Genomic DNA, 23,851 nt, shown 5'->3' with positions numbered 1-23,851 from the left:
AGTTTATTTAAGTCCAAACAGGGAATAACAAAAATCCTCTAGTCTGTAGAGGGGAATAACTGGAGAAGCGGCCACAGACTGCAGGTCGCTTCGGGTAGGCGCAGGCCGTAGTTGACAGAGACACCTGCTCACACGCAGCATCTGATGAAGGCAAAAAACACGACAGGACAGGGCGATACACAATCACAGCAAAAACACGACAGGACAGGGCGAAACGCAATCACAGCATGGTGAATACTAAACAAGGAACCGACGGGACAGGAACGGAACACAAAGGAATAAATAGGGACTCTAATCAGGGGAAAGGATCGGGAACAGGTGTGGGAAGACTAAATGATGATTAGGGGAATAGGAACAGCTGGGAGCGGGAACGGAACGATAGAGAGAAGAGAGAGCGAGAGAGTGAGAGAGGGAGGGGGAGAGAGAGGGAAAGAACCAAATAAGACCAGCAGAGGGAAACGAATAGAATGGGGAGCACAGGGACAAGACATGATAATAAATGACAAACATGACAGATGGAGCCATGTATCGTGAGATCTTGGCCAACAACCGCCTTCCCTCAGTAAGAACATTGAAGATGGGTCGTGGCCGAAACACACAGCCAGTGCAACTAAGGAGCGGTTCCGTAAGAAGCATCTCAAGGTCCTGCAGTGGCCTAGCCAGTCTCCGGACCTGAACCCAATAGAAAATATTTGGAGGGAGCTGAAAATCCGTATTGCCCAGCAACAGCCCCGAAACCTGAAGGATCTGGAGAAGGTCTGTATGGAGGACTGGGCCAAAATCCCTGCTGCAGTGTGTGCAAACCTGGTCAAGAACTACAGGAAACCTAGGATCTCTGTAATTGCAAACAAAGGTTTCTGTACTAAATATTAAGTTATGCTTTTCTGATGTATCAAATACTTATGTCATGCAATAAAATGCAAATGAATTACTTAAAAATCATACAATGTGATTTTCTGGATTTTTGTTTTAGATTCCGTCTCTCACAGTTGAAGTGTACCTATGATAACAATTACAGACCTCTACATGCTTTGTAAGTAGGAAAACCTGCAAAATCGGCAGTGTACCAAATACTTGTTCTCCCCACTGTATGTGTACATTTATTTTGCAAAGCTCGCAATCGCGACGTGGTCAGCATGTTAGGTGTCATGCTGGTATAAGGGATCGGGAGACAGGCGCAGGAATGCGTAATATCCGGAGGCTGCATTCATTGTAGCTGGGGATTTTAACAAAGCTAATCTGAAAACAAGACTCCCTAAATTTTATCAGCATATCGATTGCGCAACCAGGGGTGGTAAAACCTTGGATCATTGTTACTCTAACTTCCGCGACGCATATAAGGCCCTGCCCCGCCCCCCTTTCGGAAAAGCTGACCACGACTCCATTTTGCTGATCCCTGCCTACAGGCAGAAACTAAAACAAGAGGCTCCCACGCTGAGGTCTGTCCAACGCTGGTCAGACCAAGCTGACTCCACACTCCAAGACTGCTTCCATCACGTGGACTGGGACATGTTTCGTATTGCGTCAGATAAAAATATTGACGAATACGCTGGTTCGGTGTGCGAGTTCATTAGAACGTGCGTCGAAGATGTCGTTCCCATAGCAACGATAAAAACATTCCCTAACCAGAAACCGTGGATTGATGGCAGCATTCGCGTGAAACTGAAAGCGCGAACCACTGCTTTTAATCCGGGCAAGGTGACCGGAAACATGACAGAATATAAACAATGCAGCTATTCCCTCCGCAAGGCTATTAAACAAGCTAAGCGTCAGTACAGAGACAAAGTGGAATCTCAATTCAATGGCTCAGACACAAGAGGCATGTGGCAGGGTCTACAGTCAATCACGGACTACAAGAGGAAACCCAGCCCAGTCACGGACCAGGATGTCTTGCTCCCAGGCAGACTAAATAACTTTTTTGCCCGCTTTGAGGACAATACGGTGCCACTGACACGGCCTGCAATGAAAACATGCGGTCTCTCCTTCACTGCAGCCGAGGTGAGTAAGACATTTAAACGTGTTAACCCTCGCAAGGCTGCAGGCCCAGACGGCATCCCCAGCCGCGCCCTCAGAGCATGCGCAGACCAGCTGGCCGGTGTGTTTACGGACATATTCAATCCATCCCTATACCAGTCTGCTGTTCCCACATGCTTCAAGAGGGCCACCATTGTTCCTGTTCCCAAGAAAGCTAAGGTAACTGAGCTAAACGACTACCGCCCTGTAGCACTCACTTCCGTCATCATGAAGTGCTTTGAGAGACTAGTCAAGGACCATATCACCTCCACCCTACCTGACACCCTAGACCCACTCCAATTTGCTTACCGCCCAAATAGGTCCACAGACGATGCAATCTCAACCACACTGCACACTGCCCTAACCCACCTGGACAAGAGGAATACCTATGTGAGAATGCTGTTCATCGACTACAGCTCGGCATTCAACACCATAGTACCCTCCAAGCTCGTCATCAAGCTCAAGACCCTGGGTCTCGACCCCGCCCTGTGCAACTGGGTATTGGACTTCCTGACGGGCCGCCCCCAGGTGGTGAGGGTAGGCAACAACATCTCCTCCCCGCTGATCCTCAACACGGGGGCCCCACAAGGGTGCGTTCTGAGCCCTCTCCTGTACTCCCTGTTCACCCACGACTGCGTGGCCACGCACGCCTCCAACTCAATCATCAAGTTTGCGGACGACACAACAGTGGTAGGCTTGATTACCAACAACGACGAGACGGCCTACAGGGAGGAGGTGAGGGCCCTTGGAGTGTGGTGTCAGGAAAATAACCTCACACTCAACGTCAACAAAACTAAGGAGATGATTGTGGACTTCAGGAAACAGCAGAGGGAACACCCCCCTATCCACATCGATGGAACAGTAGTGGAGAGGGTAGCAAGTTTTAAGTTCCTCGGCATACACATCACAGACAAACTGAATTGGTCCACTCACACTGACAGCGTCGTGAAGAAGGTGCAGCAGCGCCTCTTCAACCTCAGGAGGCTGAAGAAATTCGGCTTGTCACCAAAAGCACTCACAAACTTCTACAGATGCACAATCGAGAGCATCCTGGCGGGCTGTATCACCGCCTGGTACGGCAACTGCTCCGCCCTCAACCGTAAGGCTCTCCAGAGGGTAGTGAGGTCTGCACAACGCATCACCGGGGGCAAACTACCTGCCCTCCAGGACACCTACACCACCCGATGTTACAGGAAGGCCATAAAGATCATCAAGGACATCAACCACCCGAACCACTGCCTGTTCACCCCGCTATCATCCAGAAGGCGAGGTCAGTACAGGTGCATCAAAGCTGGGACCGAGAGACTGAAAAACAGCTTCTATCTCAAGGCCATCAGACTGTTAAACAGCCACCACTAACATTGAGTGGCTGCTGCCAACACACTGTCATTGACACTGACCCAACTCCAGCCACTTTAATTTGATGGGAAATGATGTAAATATATCACTAGCCACTTTAAACAATGCTACCTTATATAATGTTACTTACCCTACATTATTCATCTCATATGCATACGTATATACTGTACTCTACATCATCGACTGCATCCTTATGTAATACATGTATCACTAGCCACTTTAACTATGCCACTTTGTTTACTTTGTCTACATACTCATCTCATATGTATATACTGTACTCGATACCATCTACTGTATGCTGCTCTGTACCATCACTCATTCATATATCCTTATGTACATATTCTTTATCCCCTTACACTGTGTATAAGACAGTAGTTTTGGAATTGTTAGTTAGATTACTTGTTGGTTATCACTGCATTGTCGGAACTAGAAGCACAAGCATTTCGCTACACTCGCATTAACATCTGCTAACCATGTGTATGTGACAAATAAAATTTGATTTGATTTGATTTATGGATTTTTATTTCCCAATTTACAGCGTGCCGTGCAAAGGCAAGGGTATGAAGACCAAACAAACACTCATACAAAACACAGGGTTGGGACCCATACAAAAGAGTGAGGAGTACCTTGAATAAATACACAATCGCCCAATGATTATCACACGAGACCCGTAACAGGCCACAGCACAGGTACTCACACGACCAACGGACATTGGAACAATAATCGTAGGACAATGGTAAACAAAGGGCACACTTATACAATTACTAATCAATGGGAATAGGGACCAGGTGTGCGTAATGACAGTTCCGGAGGGATCCGTGACATTAGGAAGCAATTTAATGTGATATAGTAATATTCTGAGATGCACAGTGAGTGCAACTGAGAGAAAAAAGAACACAGCCTATTTGTTTCACTATATGCCGCTCCACAGAGGCTCTAAGGGCCTAATATGAAGCCACCACATAGCCCACCTAGCCCAACTCCAGCAGTGTTTCATTCTACTATTATTTAGAAAAAGTGAAATGATTGATTCTGAAATCCCCCGAGTCACATGACTGGCTTCACTTCATTATCTGACCTCACCTCATTACTTATCTCTACTGTACCTTGTACACCAAAACCCCAAAAGGTAGGGATTGTTTTTGCCCGGTGACAACCGGGGAATGACATGCTACTGCCCCCTGTTGAATGTATCCAATCGTCAAGCCAACATAACACAGCAGGAAAATACCACAGGCTTCATATACAATCCAGGCCACTTAAAACTTGTGATGACTATAAGAACAATAAAGAATAACCTATATACAATGTAACATAATGATGTCACACCAGGCCTAGTGATTCATACAAGACATGGTCCGTCAACAACTGATAGGTCTCAGTACCTCAATTGGACAGTTTCATGTGGAATTACCGGCAGTTCTAAACTTTACTTTTGAGACCTCTCTTTTCTCTGTAACCTCTTTTCTCTGTAACCTGAATTAGACTAAGGCTTAGGATAAAGGGCACCAGTCTTAATCAAAGAGGAGGAATTCATATGAGCAGTTTCAGTCTATGCAGACAACTGAAACCGAGAAATATGACCTCAGTACACCAGATAACTATTTTTCTCTCTCTCACACACACACACCCTTGGCTGGATGACATGGAATGGGTTGAGAGTGACAGGAAGACACAGGAAGTACCAAAACAGGCAGGATGTGAATGTGGAAGGCTGTTCCATGACTATGCAAGATAGAGTCATCTTCTTATGCTCACAAACACATCTCTCTCTCGCACACGCACTCACATACACACACAGCTTTCGTTCCCACTCATTCCCACAACTTCCCTTCTTTCCCTCTCCCACCCTCCTTACCTTGTTGTGCTCATATTTGTAAGGGATCATCAGGGTCTCCATGGCGCGGATCATGGACTGCATGGCAGTGAAGATGTTCTGGTACACCAGCTTGGTGAAGCCGCGCTTGTCCTCCTCTGAGTAGCCCGTGCCATGGATGATTCTCATCTGTTTAATGAAGGTGCTCTTCCCACTCTCTCCAGTACCTGGGAAAGGGGGAGATGCGTGAGAGGAGGGGGAAAGAAGTAATACATGGGTCTTTGAAGAATTGTGAGGCATTATTTACCGATACTGAGTTTTAAAATGTACATGTATTGAAATATTTGAGAAATATTTCAAATTGGCCAAATAATGTATATATATATATATATATATATATATATATATATATATATATATATATATATATATATATATATATATATATATATAGAGAGAGAGAGAGAGAGAGAGAAAAAATGCAATCTTGCATTTTAAACACATTCCAACATATATTACGGAATGTATTTTAAATGTATTTATAAATGTATGTAAACTGTATATCAAAATATATGTTAAATGCATTTAAGATTTATTTAATGTATTTCAAAATACATTTTGAAATATATGTATTTATCAAAATATTAGGTCAATTCATTTTAAAATGTGTTTGGTAATGTTTTGTGAAATATTCCTACATGCATTTACATTTATTTGTAAAAACAATATACATTTTAATTCAAACGTATGGCAGAAAAAAATGGTTCAAATGATATATTTTGTCAAAATGAATTTTTATTGTACCTGACACGTACCGAAGGCACTAAAATGCATTTAAATTACTACAAAAATGTCTACAAACATTATATATTATCAGTCAAGTAGTGACTCCATGTTATTTAATGTTTATTTGACAAATAAATAAAGAAACTTGACGAGAGCATTGCAACATAGGTCCGATGGTCAGAATTTAACGTGTAGCGGGTCGTTCCACGAAATGATAACCTTTTGCATCCGTTTGATATGTGAAGTAGAAATTGTGCACCAATATTACATTCTGAAATCCTTTTATATTAAATGAAGTGCCCTTTAATATAGACCACATGGAGAATTCAATCTCTCTGATTTTGAATCTGAATAAAGACTTGCTCTATGTGATACAATGTATTTCCCTCTGTGCACCCACACTTCCAAATGTCACAAGTTTTCACCATCATTGTAAAGCCCTAGTTATTTCGTAGTGTTCAATCATAGTGTTAAATGTGCACTAAGCATAAATCGCTCTGCCATTTCCTGGTTGCTAAAATTCTAATAGTTATCCTAATTTCAGTTTATGGGACAAAACAAGTGTAGAGAATCATTGTACCATCCAAACCACTGTGAAATCTCTTTTCAATAACCCAAAATATATATTTCTCCAGCTGAAACTGAAAGTAAAAGATGCTAAAGCAAATTTTTAGAATGGAAGTAAAGAAATAGTGCACATATAACAGTTATAGATCTATCATTCTTATTGAAAGCAAGTATAAGAAGTGTTAGATCTGTTCTACATGCGCTATTTCTATGCATCCCATTCGTAATTTTTGTTTTTGCATCTTTTACTTTCAGTTTTGTACACCAGCTTCAAACAGCTGAAAATACAATATTTTTGGTTATGTAAAATATATGTCACAGTGGTTTAGATGGTACAATGTTTCTCTACACTATACTTGCTTGTTTTGTCACAGAAACAGAAATTAGGCGACCAATTCAAATTTTAGCAACCAGGAAATGGCGGAACGATTTCTGCATATGTGGACACCCCTTCAATTTAGTGGATTTTGCTATTTCAGTCACACACGTTGCTTGACAGGTGTATAAAATCGAGCATACTGCAATGCAATCTCCATAGACAAACATTGGCAGTAGAATGGCATTACTGAAGAGCTCAGTGACTTTCAAAGTGGCACTGCCATAGGATGCCACCTTGCAAAAGTCTGTTTGTCAAATTTCTGTCCTGCTAGAGCTGCCCGGGTCAACTGTAAGTGATGTTATTGTGAAGTGGAAACGTCTAGGATCAACAACGGCTCAGTCGTAAAGTGGTAAGCCACACAAGCTCACAGAATGGGACCGCCGAGTGCTAAAGCATGTAGCAAGTAAAAATCGTCTCTACTCAGTTGCAACACTCACTGCCGAGTTCCAAACTGCCTCTGGAAGCAACATCAGCACACAAACTGTTCGTCAGGAGCTTCATGAAATGGGTTTCAATGGCAGAGCATCCGCACACAAACCGAAGATCATCATGCGCAATGCCAAGCATCGGCTGGAGTAGTGTAAAGCTCTCCGCCATTGGACTCTGGAGCAGTGGACTGATGAATCACGCTTCCATCGCCAGCTGGCAGTCCGACGGACGTATCTGGGTTTGGCAGATTTCAGGAGAACGCTACCTGCCCCAATGCATAGTGCCAACTGTAAAGTTTGGTGGAAGAGGAATAATGGTCTGGGGCTGTTTTTCATGGTTCGGGCTAGGCCTCTTAGTTCCAGTGGGAAATCTTAACGTTACAGCATACAATGACATTGTAGATGATTCTGTGCTACCAACTTTGTGGCAACAGCTTGGGGCAGGCCCTTTCCTGTTTCAGCATGACAATTCCCCTGTGCACAAAGTGAGGTCCATACAGAATTGGTTCGTCGAGACCGGTGTGGAAGAACTTGATTGGCCTGCACAGAGCCCTGACCTCATCCCCATTGAACACCTTTGGGATGAATTGGAACGCCAACTGCGAGCCAGGCCTAATCGCTCAACATCTGCTCCTGACCTCACTAATGCTCTTGTGGCTGAATGGAAGCAAGTCCCCGCATCAATGTTATAATATCTAGTGGAAAGCCTTCACAGAAGAGTAGAAGTTGTTATTACAGCAAAGGGGGGACCAATGAGATTTTCGACAAGCAGTTGTCCACATACTGCTGATCATGTGGTGTATTTCACCAAGCTAAATCAAATGAAGGTAACTTTGGGAGTTCTATACTAGATCAGTGTGGTTCGCACTGCATTTCCTACATGCAATGCCCATCTATCAGGGAATGCAGGCCTCAAGGGAGTCAAGAGGGTTTGGTCTGGCTCATATGATGGGTGTACCCACCACTCCCCAAACTGACTTGTTGGAAAGGTGGCATCCTATGACGGTTCAATGTTGAAAGTCATTGAGCTCTTCAGTGCGGGCCATTCTACCGCCAATGTTTGCCTATGGATATTGCATGGCTGTGTGCTCGATTTTATACACCGGTCAGCAACGGGCGTGGCTGAAATAGCTGAATCCGTTCATTTGAATGGTTGTCCACATACTTTTGGTCATGTAGTGTACTAGCGATTTGGAGTGGGAGAAGATGGGAAGTATGTTGTTTCAACTTTAGCAACTGGACTAGTTGGTGACTGAGGCAGTACATTTATGTATTTGGTAAGGTGACAGTGTGTTAAATGACAGGGATGTGATTGTCACCAACAGAGCAGCAGGTAATAGCCTGGCAATAGGTTTTTATTTTTTTATGTTCATAATTAATTGGGTGACACATTACCTTTAGCGATACAGAATATCTCACCACAGAGGGGCTGTCAACAGTTTACTGGAATATGTTTTGTTGTGAAAACATGTTACTATCGATGCTCCCGAACAGATTTAATTTAGTTTCCCTGATTAAGCACTGGGTAGCTGCAGGAACAGAGTTGGAGAGCCCATTGCATGCAGAGTTTAGGCCGGAATATCACCTGTTGCGCAGTGTGAGTATGCTCCTCAAACAGTGGTTGATGCGTGGAGCAATATAAGTGTTCCTATATTTATTTCTCGGCTGCTCATATTAAGCACATGCTGCCCTATAAAACCGAAGTAGCCTACCTGGCATAATTGAAAAACGGACCATGGGAAAGCGTGCAGACTCCATTTGCTATTTGACTGCATACAGATGACAGGTATTTTTATCCCCTGCCCCTGTTCCTGCCCATTTGATAATGGGACACTCTAAATTGAAAACTATTTTACATATTAGTAAAGACAAGATTAAGTTGAGAATAGTCTGATGGGTGAAAATATGATCACTTGATGAGAGAACAGTGTATGCAGCCGAGGCAAGAAACTGATCGCAAGCTTCTTCTTTTTTTACTTTCTCAAATCATCAATAGCCCATAGTCGCATCATGCAGTCTGTACATGTTTGATTTCTAAGACATTCTAAGGTTTGTATCATTCACAACTAAAGTTGCCAAATAACTCTAAATCAGGTGTATAGGACCTGTTTCAAATGATCACTTTTACACTCAACATAGCCACTTAATATGCGCACTTGCTCCGGAATGGGAAAAATATCCTTTCTATTTTATACAGCTAAGTTCAATTATATTCTTCTTACTATAAAATCATATTTAAATATATATGATTTTATATAAATCTAAAATTATGGCACTTGACTTAAAAGCAAATCTTGTCAGCTAAATGAACAAGCCTACAGCCTATTGCATGGATCATAGCTAGATAACATACAGTAAGCCAACATATTCTGTTCTTCTGAAATACATTTTCTTCATATCATAATGTTTCTTTAGACCCGACTAAAGAAAATAATGGATTTATTGTGATGATGTATATTAAATTGATTTATTCAACTTTTTAAATTTGCGTAGAGGCTTGTATGCGTGGAGGCCTAGAGATGCTAAACCTGTTTATGTTCATTAACAGTCGATTACCGTGAGACTGGCACACTTTTGCATGACAATAACCGGCTGACAAAATGTTGTGACTGCCACAGCCCTAGACTCAGGTAGTATAATTAACCTAGTTCTGTCACAGTACAGGAGGGAGGTTTGTGTCAGGAACAGATGTCAGTCTCCTGTATCCATAGTGAGACACGCAGATACCCAGTGGTGCAGGTTGCGTTAGTAACTACCAAAGGCAAGTGCACTATGAAAATGGGGGTGGTGAACCATTTACCTGTACCAGTACTGCTAGGAGATACTGTAAACTGCTCGTGAGTCTATGGCAATGTAAACAGAACCTCCTTGATACACATAAGCAATGTGAAGTAGTCACTGGCACACTCTGAGAAAACACATCCCCCAACAGGCGCGCACTCGCCGGGCCCTACTGGCACTACAGGGAGGCATCTCTTCTTCACCCAGATCGAGTGCTGGGGAGGAAGAAAAATACAATTCTAGATCAGAGGCTCAGGCAGTTGTTTCAAGAAACGACCGAGGATGACACGTGCCCAGGTCTCCCAACAGAGAGTGGAGGAGACCAAGGTCCCCCACTGAGAATAGACAGCCAAGATTTTCCTTTATCTGATGAGTTGATAGTACAGTTTGGCACTGCGCAGTTGCAGGACACAGACCTGATTTTGGGGCGGCGCCAAGTGAAAGTAGTGGATGGGAAGCGCTTGTAGGGCATCAATGAGGTAAATCACTGTATTACTGCATAAAGAAGGGCTTACTGTACTGAGTGGTTAAGAGAAGGGATGAGGTTCTAGATCTCTTAATGGTGCCTGGATCATATAGAGACACTGTACTCTACTGTACCTGGAGCATTAGCAAGTGCTGGGAGGCCACTTGGCCGTCCACAAAACTAAAGAGCGCATCATGAGTAGATTCTACTGGCCTCATGTTACGAATGATGTAGAAAAGTACTGTAAGTCATGTGACCAGTGCCAAAAGACGACCCCGAAGTCAATTACAGAAACCTGCTTATCCCAGCATTGAAACACCCTTTGAGCAGATAGCAATGGATCTGGTGGGTCCTATTACCCAAATCAGCAGAGGGCACGAATATATACGGATGGTAATCGACTACGTAACACACTACCCCGAAGCCATTCCCCAGCTTAATATGTCCACTAAAGGGTTTTCAAAGGAGCTTTTCAGATTTTCTCCAGAGTTGGCCTACCCTCCTCTATTTTGTCGGACCATGTGACCCCGTCCGTGTATGTCCCGCATAATGAAAGACTTGCACACCTTGTACAATATGAGTCAAATACTCACAAGTGTATATCATCCCCAAAACAATGAGTTATGTGAACGCCTGATTAAAACTGTTAAGTCTATGCTGAAGAAGGAGATTGAGTGAGATGGGAGGAACTGAGACATGTTAATACCTCACTTGTTGTTTGCTCTTAGCAAGGTACCCCAGTCATCAACAGGCTTCTCTCCATTCTATCTGTTATATGGGAGGCAGTGCAGAGGGAACCAGGACCTCGCCAAGGAGGCGTGGGAAGCCCAGCCGTGTCCCCACAGAACACTGATAGAACATGTCGCTCTAATGCGAGACCTGATGGCCACGGTGTGGCCAATAGTGGAGGAACACATGGAGAGTGCGCTGCAAGCGCAACAAAGAGCCCACAACCGGACTTCCCAGCCCCGAAGTTTGGGGTCGCTGACGTGCGAGCAAGAGCAGAACCTACGGGCACTAGTTGACCGACACTGGGAGGTATTTTCCTCCCTCCCAGGGAATACATACCTCATCCAGCATAATTTATACACAGAGCCAGGCAAGAGAGTAAACTTAAGGCCTTACAGAATCCCTGCTGAGTGACGATAAATAATCAGGGAGGGAGTGAGAGAGATGGCGTTGACAGACATGGAAGCTCTGCTTCTAGCTCCTAAGGAACTTGGCAGTATTTTACATTTTATTTTTGTTATTTTTTACAATATTAGACCATACATTGTTTTGTATTACTACATACAGATGGAAATAATTAACTCACCAGCATTCCGACCAGAAATGCGACTTTCCCAAAATGGATCCTTTGTTCGTACCCCCCAAGGCAATTGAACTTATCCCAGAGGCTGCTGCATGACGCTGCTGGCGGAGAAGAGGTATTCAGAGTGGACTTCTAGTCTGACTCAGGTGGCATACATACCATCATCCGCTTCTGAGTATATTACTCACTAATGTCCAGTCCCTGGACAATAAAGTAGACGAGCTCAGGGCGAGGATCTCCTTCCAGAAAGACAGCAGGGACTGTAATATACTCTGTTTCACGGAATCAGGGCTCACTCCAGATATACTGTCCCCGTCCATACAGCCAGCTGGGTTCTCAGTACATCATACAGACAGGAAGAATGAACTCTCCTGGAAGAAGAAAGGTGGTGGTGTACATTTCATGATTAACTATTCATGGTGTGATGGTGATAACGTACATGGACTCATGTCCTTAATTCACCGGACCTAGAATACCTCACAATCATATGCCGATTGTATTACCTTCCAAGAGAATTCTCTTTGATTATAGTCACAGCCGTGTATTTTCCCCCTCAAGCCGATAGCACAACGGCACTCAAGGAACTACACTGGACTTTGTGCAAACTGGAAACCACATATCCTGGGGCAGCCTTTATTGTTGCTGGGGACTTTAACAAAGAAAATATGAGGAAAACGCAACTGAAATTCTCACCCATTGTTCTCTATCTTAAAAAAAAACGACAACAAGGTTCACGACTCCATTTGGGTAGCCTCTGAGAATAACATTGACGTATATACAGACACAGTGACTGAGTTCATCAGGATGTGTATAATGGATGTTGTTCCTACTGTGATTATTAAAGCATACCCAAACCAAAAAACGTGGATAGATGGCAGCATTCATGCAAAACTGAAAGTGCGAATTAGCCCATTTAACCACGGCAAGGTGACTGGGAATATGGTTGAATACAAACAGTGTAGTTATGCCCTCAGTAAGGCAATCAAACAGGCAAAACGTCAGTACAGAGAAATTGGAGTTGCAATTCAACAGCACAGACACGAGATATATGTGGCAGGGACACGAGACAATCAAGGATTACAAAGAGAAAACCAGCCACATCGTGGGCACAAATGTCTTGCTCCCGGACAAGCTAAACACCGTGTTCACCTGCTTTGAGGAAAACACAGTGCCACCGATGCGGGCCGCTCCTAAGCTCTGTGGGCTCTCGTTCTCCGTAGCCAATGCGAGTAAGACATTTAAGAGTGTTAACCCTCGCAAGGCTGCCGGCCCAGACGGCATCCCTAGCCGCATCCTCAGAGCATGTGCCGACCAGCTGGCTGGAGTGTTTACAGAAATATGCAATCTCTTCCTATCTCAGTCTGCTGTCCCCACTTGCTTCCAGGATGTTCACCATTGTTCCTGTACCCAAGAAAGCAAAGGTAACGGAACTAAATGACTATCACCCCATAGCACTCACTTCTGTCATCATGAAGTGCTTTGAGAGGCTAGTTAAGGATCATATCACCTCCACCTTACCTGACACCTGAGACACAGCTCATTTTGCATACCGCCTCAATGGATCCCTAGACAATGCTAGGAGCTAGGAGGATAAGCACTTTGCTACACCCGCAAAAACATCTGCTAAAAATGTGTATGCGACCAATAAAATCTGATTTAATTTAAAGTTATTGAGTTGTTCCACAACGCATGATCCAGTCCGATAGTTCTCGTACCGAAGCCAGACGGAATGATGAGATTCTGTTCAGGACTTCTGAGGAAGGAATGACATCTCCAAATGAACGCATACCCAATGCCGAGGGTAGATGAGCTGACAGAGCTGTTGGGAGAAGCGAGCTACATAACTAACCTAGATCTCACTATAAAGGCTATTGGCAGGTGCCTTTGGCCCCAGAAGAAAAGCCTTTTACATTATGTGAAATTACCCTTCGGGCTTCACGGAGTTGGCGTGACATTCCAGCGGTTAATGGGCTAGCTACTTAGACCCCACCAAGCTCACGCTGCAGCTTACATCGACGACGTGGTGATCCACAGAGAAGACTGAAAGACGCACCTACAACGGCTACGGGCCTTGCTGGGGAGCCTAAGTGGAGCTAGATTGACAGCAAGAAATGATGCTAAATATCTGGGGTACACGAATGGGAGTGGTCTCATATTCCCCCAGACAAAGAAAGTGGAGACTATCTGGGAGTGGCCAAGGCCAGTGCGTAAAAGCTTGTGTGATCCTTCCTAGGGATCACAAGTTACAACCAGTGCTTTATACCCAACTATGCATCTATAGTCGCTCCACTGTCCAACCTGACAAAGAAAGACCTTCCCACCCAGGTGAAGTGGACCCAAGCAAGTCAAAATAGCTTTCCAAAAGATTAAAGAATCCCTGTGCGCGAAACCAGTACAAAGCACACCAAACTTGGACAGGGACTTCATTGTGCAGCCTGAGGCCTCTGATTTCGGCATAGGAGCAGCTCTTCAAGGGGTTGGGAGAGGACAAGCACCCCACAGCCTACATCGGCTGTAAACTCTCAGAGAGAAAAAGTAAATATGCCAAGTTTGAAAGAGAGGGGCTAGCGATATTATTTGTTAGGAAATTCCCTCGATTGACTGATCATGCACCACTCAACTGCATGGCGAGAAACAAAGAGAATAACAGTAGGGTAACTACAGATTCAGGGTCCATCACAGAAATGCAAACTACTGTCCCGCCGCGGCCAGAGGGCACTCAACCTCCTGGGTAGATTCTGAGGACGGGGGTGTGTGAGCCATCCAGAGGTGTGGCGGTCAATGGGAGTCAGAGGGGCGGGGGAACGCAGGGAATCCTTGACGATGTCACAAGACTCCCCAAGCACACCCCTTATTACCGGCACAGGGCCAATTACGCACGGACAAAAGAGAACAATGGAGACACGGAAGGCGAGGAATGAATCGACAAAGAAACGAGGAGAAATAAGGAAAGAAGAGGACATTGAGACAAAGAAAAATAATGGATTAAAAGACGAAGAACGTGCGTGAGTGAAATCCCGTAGCCAAAAGCCAAAAGTCAAGCCTAGCCACAAAAGAGATTGTTTAATTTGTTGATTTTTGAAATACTCTTTGGTTTATAAGTGAAGTGCTCTGAACCGAGCTAGGTTTGTATTTCCCTTTTCTTGAACCTGCCGAGTGCCATGATATGAACATGAAATATACCATTTGAGATTTTTGTATCATAAAAAGCAGACTCTTCCTCTGTATACACCACACCCTGCTATAGATTGGAACCTTTCTGGACCGATCACATAATACATTTAATTTATATAGCTTGTGCTTTTCATTCTAATGTTGGATGTTCTTATATTATGTATCTGAGGTCTACTATACATACATGTTACCGATGATCCCACCTGAATTCACAAACAGACAGCTCTAGGGAAGACCTTGTTCCCATTAGGATAATGCATGTGTAAGATCATCCCCATGACACTTCCGCTTCAAAAGTAAAGAGAGTCGGGAGGAAGGACCATTTCCACCATTTCCTCCTTACCTTCCAGGCCAACTACATTGCAGTCTCTGCATTGCATCAACCAATGGATGGGCGCCATGCCATTGACTGCACAGTTGGGCATCAGATTGCTTTGTCATAGGATGCGGTTAGCTGAAATGTTAAACACCTATCCAGGTGTTGTGAGATATGGCAGGCGTCTGCAATGTAGTCAGGCTGGAACGCTGCCTCAGTTTTCATAGAACACAAGGAGGCTGTGGAATAAACTTCTTCCAGCGTGATGACAAAGAGCCAATGAGTAGAAAGAGGCCCCAGTTGTTTGCATTTAGAGGGGACAGTCAAAAATCTATAGTGTGTGCCTGGTTCTAGAGAGCCTGTATTCTGAGTGGTGTTTGAGAGGTTGCATTCGAGTGAGGAAACTGTTGACACAAGGCCAATGATCTAGTATAGTTACAGTACAGTGTTAAAACAATGGCAACGATGCTAAAGTTCACTGTATCTGGGCGGCGGGTAGCCTAGCGGTTAAGAGTGTTGGGTCAGTAGTCGAAAGGTCGCTGGTTCGACTCACCAAGCCGACTAGGTGGGAAAAAAAAAAATCGGCCAATGTGCCCTTGAGCAATGCAGTTAACCCTAATTGCTCCTTTGAGTTGATCTGCATAGGAGTATCTTCGAAATGACTAAAATGTCAAATGTATCTGGAGTCCCCAAACTGACACACGTCCGACAGAGCTGCCTAACAATGGCTGGACTTCCTTGATACACTCGTAAAACTAAAGTGAACGGTCAATGTTAGAGTGTTAGTAATGACTTCCCACATGAGCGTTTTTTCTGTGAATTACCCATACTGCATTTCAAGGAATTGTTGATTCGCTGCTGCCGTGGAACAAATGTGAGGAAAATCCAGCTTACTGACCCATGTCCGTAGGCCTATGAGTGCAGGCTTTCAGTTCAGGCAGCTAGGAGTTGATTTGATTACATCTGCCCCTTTTTAACCCAGTTAATTTACAAGCCAAAGACCTAAAATACCCAGCCTTTTTACGTAAGTAACATTCATCATACAGTAGAACATATATGAAACATTGATCAAGTAGAAAACATTTAGTCATTAATAGTACTTTTGTAATACATAGTCCATTAAAGCTACATTCTGGGAATAGATAAACAATGAAACGTGGTCCCTGCCACTTGTTTTGGTATAGGTATAGGCATATAGCCAGCATTCTAGATGCAAGGACTGACAATCCATGACATCCACATGATAGCTCTAAATATATTTTAAAGCTATTATTCTTGCTTGTGGTCTTCTTGTTTGTAAACACTAATAAAACCATATTTTTTGTGGGTATGATAGAAAAGGACAGTTGTGTTAACATTAGGCATCTTCTTCAAGAGTCAATGGGTAGGCTTGCCTGATAATCCGACTGTGCTGTACATTTGTTTGGAAAACTTTCCTCTCACAAGCAGAATGCTGAATAAAATCATATTTTAACTTACTTCACTGGTTGACCGTGCAGTGGGTCCTTTTGCAGGTAGGAATGTGAGACAATATATCCACAGGAAAGTATAACTAGTACAACTTTTCAAAGCGCTGGTAGTGCGTTCAGATTTCTATCACTTGAAGCATTTCAAAAACAGCTGTCTATTTCAGAGATATGGGCGAATGGCGTGCACAGATTGTTGGGCCAAACGTTAGGACTCGAAACATGCAGGAATGTCTACATGCTTAACAGTGTAGGCCAACAGGTAAACACCACTGTAAACACGCTTTTAGCTCAGGAGTTCTAGGCCCTGTAATTGCTACCAATAAAACGCCTAGACTTTGGCCTCATTAGTAAACAGACGGAAACCACTTGGAATGATTTAGGGATCACAACTATCATCCTCAACTATCACTGAAATCAATTGTTGGATGGTGCGAGTGATTTAAAAAATGGTAGCTAAATACACTGAACAAAAATATAAACGCAATATGTAAAGTGTTGGTTCCCGGTTTCATGAGCAGAAATAAAATATCCCACTTCTTTTTTACATACAGTGCCTTGCGAAAGTATTCGCCTCCCTTGAACTTTGTGACCTTTTGCCACATTTCAGGCTTCAAACATAATGATATAAAACTGTATTTTTTTGTGAAGAATCAACAACAAGTGGGACACAATCATGAAGTGGAACGACATTTATTGGATATTTCAAACTTTTTTAACAAATCAAAAACTGAAAATTGGGCGTGCAAAATTATTCAGCCCCTTTACTTTCAGTGCAGCCAACTCTCTCCAGAAGTTCAGTGAGGATCTCTGAATGATCCATCCTAAATGACGAATGATGATAAATACAATCCACCTGTGTGTAATCAAGTCTCCGTATAAATGCACCTGCACTGTGATAGTTAGTCTCAGAGGTCCGTTAAAAGCTCAGAGAGCATCATGAAGAACAAGGAATACACCAGGCAGGTCCGAGATACTGTTGTGAAGAAGTTTAAAGCCGGATTTGGATACAAAAAGATTTCCCAAGCTTTAAACATCCCAAGGAGCACTGTGCAAGCGATAATATTGAAATGGAAGGAGTATCAGACCACTGCAAATCTACCAAGACCTGGCCGTCCCTCTAAACTTTCAGCTCATACAAGGAGAAGACTGATCAGAGATGCAGCCAAGAGGCCCATTATCACTCTGGATGAACTGCAGAGATCTACAGCTGAGGTGGGACAGAAAATAGAACTTTTTGGCAACAATGCAAAATGTTATGTTTGGCGTAAAAGCAACACAGCTCATCACCCTGAACACACCATCCCCACTGTCAAACATGGTGGTGGCAGCATCATGGTTTGGGCCTGCTTTTCTTCAGCAGGGACAGGGAAGATGGTTAAATGTGATGGGAAGATGGATGGAGCCAAATACAGGACCATTCTGGAAGAAAACCTGATGGAGTCTGCAAAAGACCTCAGACTGGGACGGAGATTTGTCTTCCAACAAGACAATGATCCAAAACATAAAGCAAAATCTACAATGGAATGGTTCAAAAATAAACATATCCAGGTGTTAGAATGGCCAAGTCAAAGTCCAGACCTGAATCCAATCGAGAATCTGTGGAAAGAACTGAAAACTGCTGTTCACAAATGCTCTCCATCCAACCTCACTGAGCTCGAGCTGTTTTGCAAGGAGGAATGGGAAAAAAATTCAGTCTCTCGATGTGCAAAACTGATAGAGAGATACCCCAAGCGACTTACAGCTGTAATCGCAGCAAAAGGTGGCGCTACAAAGTATTAACTTAATGGGGCTGAATAATTTTGCACGGCCAATTTTTCAGTTTTTGATTTGTTAAAAAAGTTTGAAATATCCAATAAATGTCGTTCCACTTCATGATTGTGTCCCACTTGTTGTTGATTCTTCACAAAAAAATACAGTTTTATATCTTTATGTTTGAAGCCTGAAATGTGGCAAAAGGTCGCAAAGTTCAAGGGGGCCGAATACTTTCGCAAGGCACTGTATGCACAATAGGATGATTTTTCTAAAATTTTGTGCACAAATTTGTTTACATCCCTGTTAGTGAGCATGTATCCTTTGCCAAAATAATCCATCTACCTGACAGGTGTGGCATATCAAGAAGCTGATTAAACAGCTTGATCATTACACAGATGCACCTTGTGCTGGGGACAATAAAATGTGCAGTTTTGCCACACAACACAATGCCACGGATAGCTTAAGTTTTGAGGGAGTGTGCAACTGGTATGCTGACTGCAGGAATGTCCACCAGAGCTGTTGTCAGATAATTCAATGTTAATTCTGTACCATAAGATGCCTACAACGTAGTCGTTTTAGAGAATTTGGCAGTACGTCCAAGCGGCCTCACAACCGGAGACCCCGTGTATGGCGTTGTGTGGTTTTCTGATGTCAATGTTGTGAACAGAGTGCTCCATGGTGTAGGTGGGGTTATGGTATGGGCAGGCATAAGCTATGGACAACGAATACAATTGCAGTTTATAGATGGCAATTTGAATGCATGGAGATACCGTGACGAGATCCTGAGGCCCATTGTCGTGTCCCAGTTCTTTCATGGCCTGCATACTCACCAGACATGTCACCCATTGAGCATGTTTGGGATGCTCTGGATCGACGTGTACGACAGCATGTTCCAATTCCTGCCAACATCCAGCAACTACGCACAGCCATTGAAGAGGAATGGGACAACATTCCACAGGCCACAATCAACAGCCCGATCAACTCTATGCAAAGGAGATGTGTCTTGGTGCATGAGGCAAATGGTGGTCACACCAGATACTGACTGGTTTACTGATCCACACCCCTACTTTTTTTAAAGGTATCTGTGACCAACAAATGCATATTTGTATTCCCAGTCATGTTAAATCCATTGATTTGGAGCAAATGTATTCATTTAAATTAACTGATTTCCTTACATGAACTGTAACTCAGTAACATTTTTGTAATTGTTGCATTCATATTTTGGTTCAGTATATATTCAAATAAGATTCGACATGTGTGGCTGGTTACAAAGTTAAAACAGGCTGATTCGCAGGCGTAGCTCGCGTATCACTACCCAAAAGGAATTTTGGGCTTTACTTGCATCTCATCATCACCACTAGCTTACCGAGAAGCAACAGCTTCAATTCCCGCCGAGCATCCCTCTTATCCCGGCGGAGCTGCCTTTCGATCTCGTCGTTGATCCGCCTGGCTTCTTTCGCCTCCTCGCTGAGGCAACACGCCATTATGGAGTCAAGGGTCATTCTTTTAAAATCACTTTTCCTGCTTCTTTATGCAGATTCCAGTTGCAATAAATTATAACAGTTAACGAATATCATGTCACGCCCTAACAGCTGGCGAAAAAACACGGACGCGTTTAATATAAATAGGACATAGCCTAGATGTGGTTAAAATAAAATGTATATTTGTGTTGCCCCCCGTTTCGTGTCCTTTCTGATCGCCTGTCAGTCAGAAAACAGTGGCTCGGGGAGTTAACTAAATGTCAGTACAATTCTAATTGGGTAATGGGTAGTGTGAATTATCTTCTAAATATGATCAACAGATCCGTTCGTAGTCTTTGTGATAAGCATTCTCATTCTTGCCCAGTCATCCTTATCACGTATTTTATTAAAATGCATGTCTTCATATCCTACGTCCAATATAGTCCTATCATATCATCCGTTTGATGAAAAAATACATGAAACAACGTGTCCGCTTTATTTCCAAGAGCTTGACTCCCGGGCGTGGTAAAGCAGAATATGGCGGACTTTCATTCCAATCCGCTAGACATGAAAACAGTTATCTCTCACTCGCAAAAAAAAAACAACAACACGAAAAAACACGCAACACCAATCGCATGTTTACTTTACAAAACGGAAAAACTCGTCATCCGTGTGCCTTCATGACTAGGAAAATGTCGATTATTCCGCTACACGTTTGCCTATAATACAAATAGAAAAAACGATCATGTTTCGTACAGCCCTGAGCCTTTCCCTTTCATCAATTCCATGTATTTTTACAGAGACCATTCACTCCTGGTCGGTGACGTCGGACAGTGGTAGGGAGTGTCCTCAGAAGAAAAGCGACTCGAAAGTGGGCCTAGTCCCATAACAAGCAGTTGATGTTACCTGCTCTGCCTAAAATCTGTACAGAATAATACCTTCTACATTTGCATGACGGTAGTAGCTGCATGTAAAAAAAAAATCATGCAAAGAGACTGGCATTATTGCATAGCAGAAGAAAAACCCAAGGTAAGCAGACTAAAGCAGCATCTCCACAAGGTATAAACTCGTCTAGCATACCATTATCCCGAGAAATGCTATCTGCCAAATATGTTATCAGTAGTGAATTGGTCTGTGTTGCACAACTTGACCTTTAATCAACAACAATAACAACAAAGGGCTCTACAAGTATCTGAGTTGCTGTTTATTTTCATGTCACAAGATTGGGCCACGGAATAAGTGCAATTTATGACTTGAAGCCCCCACAACCTCATAGAATCTGAGGTTTAAAATCCCTGAACCCCAGCACTGCAACTCACAGGATTTAAAAACATGACAGCAAGGAAAGGAAAATAAATGTTGCTGAGTGAGTGGAACACAAACCTGTTCAAGGCCAGTAGATCTATTGCAGATCTATTGTCGGCCTATAGGCTAATGTGCCTGAACTACCTTTTTGAACAAGGCGATATTGTGCTTCTTCACTCGCTGTGTTTACTCAAATCATAGGGCACTGCTGTGCTTCCTGTCTATGGGGTAATGGACAGGATACTGCACTTCTCAAATGTCCTTGAGTACTTCTATTATGCACATTTTAATTAAATGAGCAGCGAAGGCATTTTACATCTATTTAATTGGTCCATCTTTAAAAAAGCCTCACTGGTACATGCTTCAGGTCTAGCAACCATTCCTTAATGTAGTACAGGTTGGGTTTCTGTACCAGCACTGAAAAAACACATGGGCAAATGATTTCTGCATGATGGATCATTACCTTGGTCATGGAATGAATATAGCTACAGTGATTGAAAGTTAATGGAACTAGTTCTTGATGAGCCGGTTGATGTTTCCTTTGTTTTTCATCATGTTTGTTATGGGGTTGGAGGATGTTCATTTTCCATGACAAGTCTGCTCCAAAATAGCGTTGGCCTACACAGCAAATAATGATATGTACAACTTTTTATTTAAAACATTATTATATGTAAAACGTATTATACTATGTAAAGTATTATTATTGAGCCATGGAAATAGACGTATGTTTATTTAAGCCCTGTGGCTCCTCTCATTGGCAGTTTTGGATGCTCTGTTTGCTTACTAACTAACAGTTACAATTGAGTTTATCTCACTGAGGAATTGAGTGTTAGTAACTTAAGCAACCCATTTGAGCCATGAAATGGTGTCATAAAAAAAGAGTGAGAAGCATTTAGGGAAATGTGCCTTGTCCCAGATCTGCTTTCAGGGGACACCAGTCACTCAGGCTCCCAAGTGCATCTCAGTTCAAGAGGCGTCACTGCAGTATCTGGTTCGATTCCAGGCTGCATCACATCTGGTCGTGATTGGGAGTCCTATAGGGCCGCGCACAAATGGCCCAGCGTCGTCCGGGTTTTGCCGGGGTAGGCCATCATTGTAAATAAGAATGTGTTCTTAACTGACTTGCCTGGTTAAATAAAATCAAAAGTCAACCTGTGTCTGAAATGAAGGGCAACCCTCACAGGTAAACATTAGCCAAAGTGTTGGTGCCAGTCTGCTATGGTATGTTAACTACTACACTAGGAAGAAAGAAAGAAGTAAGAAAACAAATCCACAAATTCTTTATAACAGGAAAGCAATTACATAGGTAATCAAAACTTGCAATAGCTATGTTTCCATGAACTTTTCCAGTGATTTTTTTCCTCGACATTTAATTCACAGACAGACGCGACAATTGCCTACCACGGTGCGTTTCCATAAACTGTTGTGTCGATAAAACAGCTGGACGTAATGACGTCACAAAACCTAAAATGTCGAATAGAAATGTGGTTGAAGTGTATCCATCATTATATTAGGCATATTGCGGATTAATAAAGTGGCCACAGTCTGTATGCCCAGCCCACCTATCTTTCATGTCTCAGGTAGCCCGAAAAATCCAGGATGGATATAATACAAACATGGACTAATATTTGCCATATTCTTATCATTCTCATATGTCAAACTTATCGCCACTGTCCGTGCCATGGTGTAACTTGCAGTCACGCAGGCCTAGATGATCTGAAACAATTTGATAATGAAACTTCAAATTGCAATGTGAAGCAACTCAGGCATTCTTGAAAGTCAATACAAACCTGGTCCCGCAAGGAAACATTATGTTTTATTGTTGAATAAATGGATGCTGCGAGCAGTAGGCATTAGAATTACACGCGGAGTGGAGTTTTATAGTTGATAACATAATGTGCCAGCATACCTTCAAAAATATTCGGCAATCATATTTATTCGAAGAGCACAGTTTCCATCATCAGTAGCTACTGTGTTTCCACATTAATAACTTGTCCACTTCCATTTAACCATCTTGTGTCGATAAAAACAGCTGGACATAATGTCACCCCCCCCAGAAAAGAAACATTTTTAGAGTGGAAAAAAATGATTTTGCTAGCAGTAGGCATTCAGAATGAAATGTGGAGTGGAGCGTTATAGTTACGTGATGACATCACGTGCCCAGTTTACCTTCGAAATTATTCTGCAATCATAATTTATTAGAAAAACACCATTATTTGTTGCAATAAAGAAAGTTCGACAAAATACAAATCCACCCCAGTCGAACAGATAAAAATGTTGTTGATCTTTCTTAAATGTATCATGTATATGCCGTTTGCATTACACATGTCACAATAATGTTTTGGGCGTCATTGCTTTTGTAGAATAAACCTGGATCAATGGAATCCTATGACTGCATCTTGCCTAAGTCACATTTAGCCTTTTGGCAGACATCCAGGGTGACTGAATAAAGTCAGTAATAAAACCAA

At 42.9% G+C, this 23,851-nt stretch overlaps 1 protein-coding gene across 2 annotated transcripts in view; it reads right to left on the bottom strand.

Annotated features, from left to right (window-relative positions):
• LOC124036062 (guanine nucleotide-binding protein G(q) subunit alpha) overlaps nucleotides 1–21,139 on the bottom strand; it is a 43,702-nt gene extending 22,563 nt beyond the window's left edge. Inside the window, exons 1-2 of one of the 2 annotated variants that reach the window (XM_046350183.1) lie at nucleotides 19,985–21,139; nucleotides 5,231–5,415 (exon numbers count right to left, since the gene is read on the bottom strand). In XM_046350183.1, the coding sequence (XP_046206139.1) occupies nucleotides 5,231–5,415; nucleotides 19,985–20,120 (321 nt within the window). In that variant the 5' untranslated portion in view covers nucleotides 20,121–21,139. Of the gene's footprint in view, nucleotides 1–5,230; nucleotides 5,416–16,876; nucleotides 17,110–19,984 lie in introns of those variants that run through there. The other variant, XM_046350184.1, reaches the window with a different exon arrangement.
• Between the last annotated feature and the right edge of the window lie 2,712 nt (nucleotides 21,140–23,851).

This window comes from Oncorhynchus gorbuscha, linkage group LG05, assembly GCF_021184085.1.
Source record: "Oncorhynchus gorbuscha isolate QuinsamMale2020 ecotype Even-year linkage group LG05, OgorEven_v1.0, whole genome shotgun sequence".
Taxonomy (NCBI): domain Eukaryota; kingdom Metazoa; phylum Chordata; class Actinopteri; order Salmoniformes; family Salmonidae; genus Oncorhynchus; species Oncorhynchus gorbuscha.
This window is presented reverse-complemented; position numbering and strand designations above follow the sequence as displayed.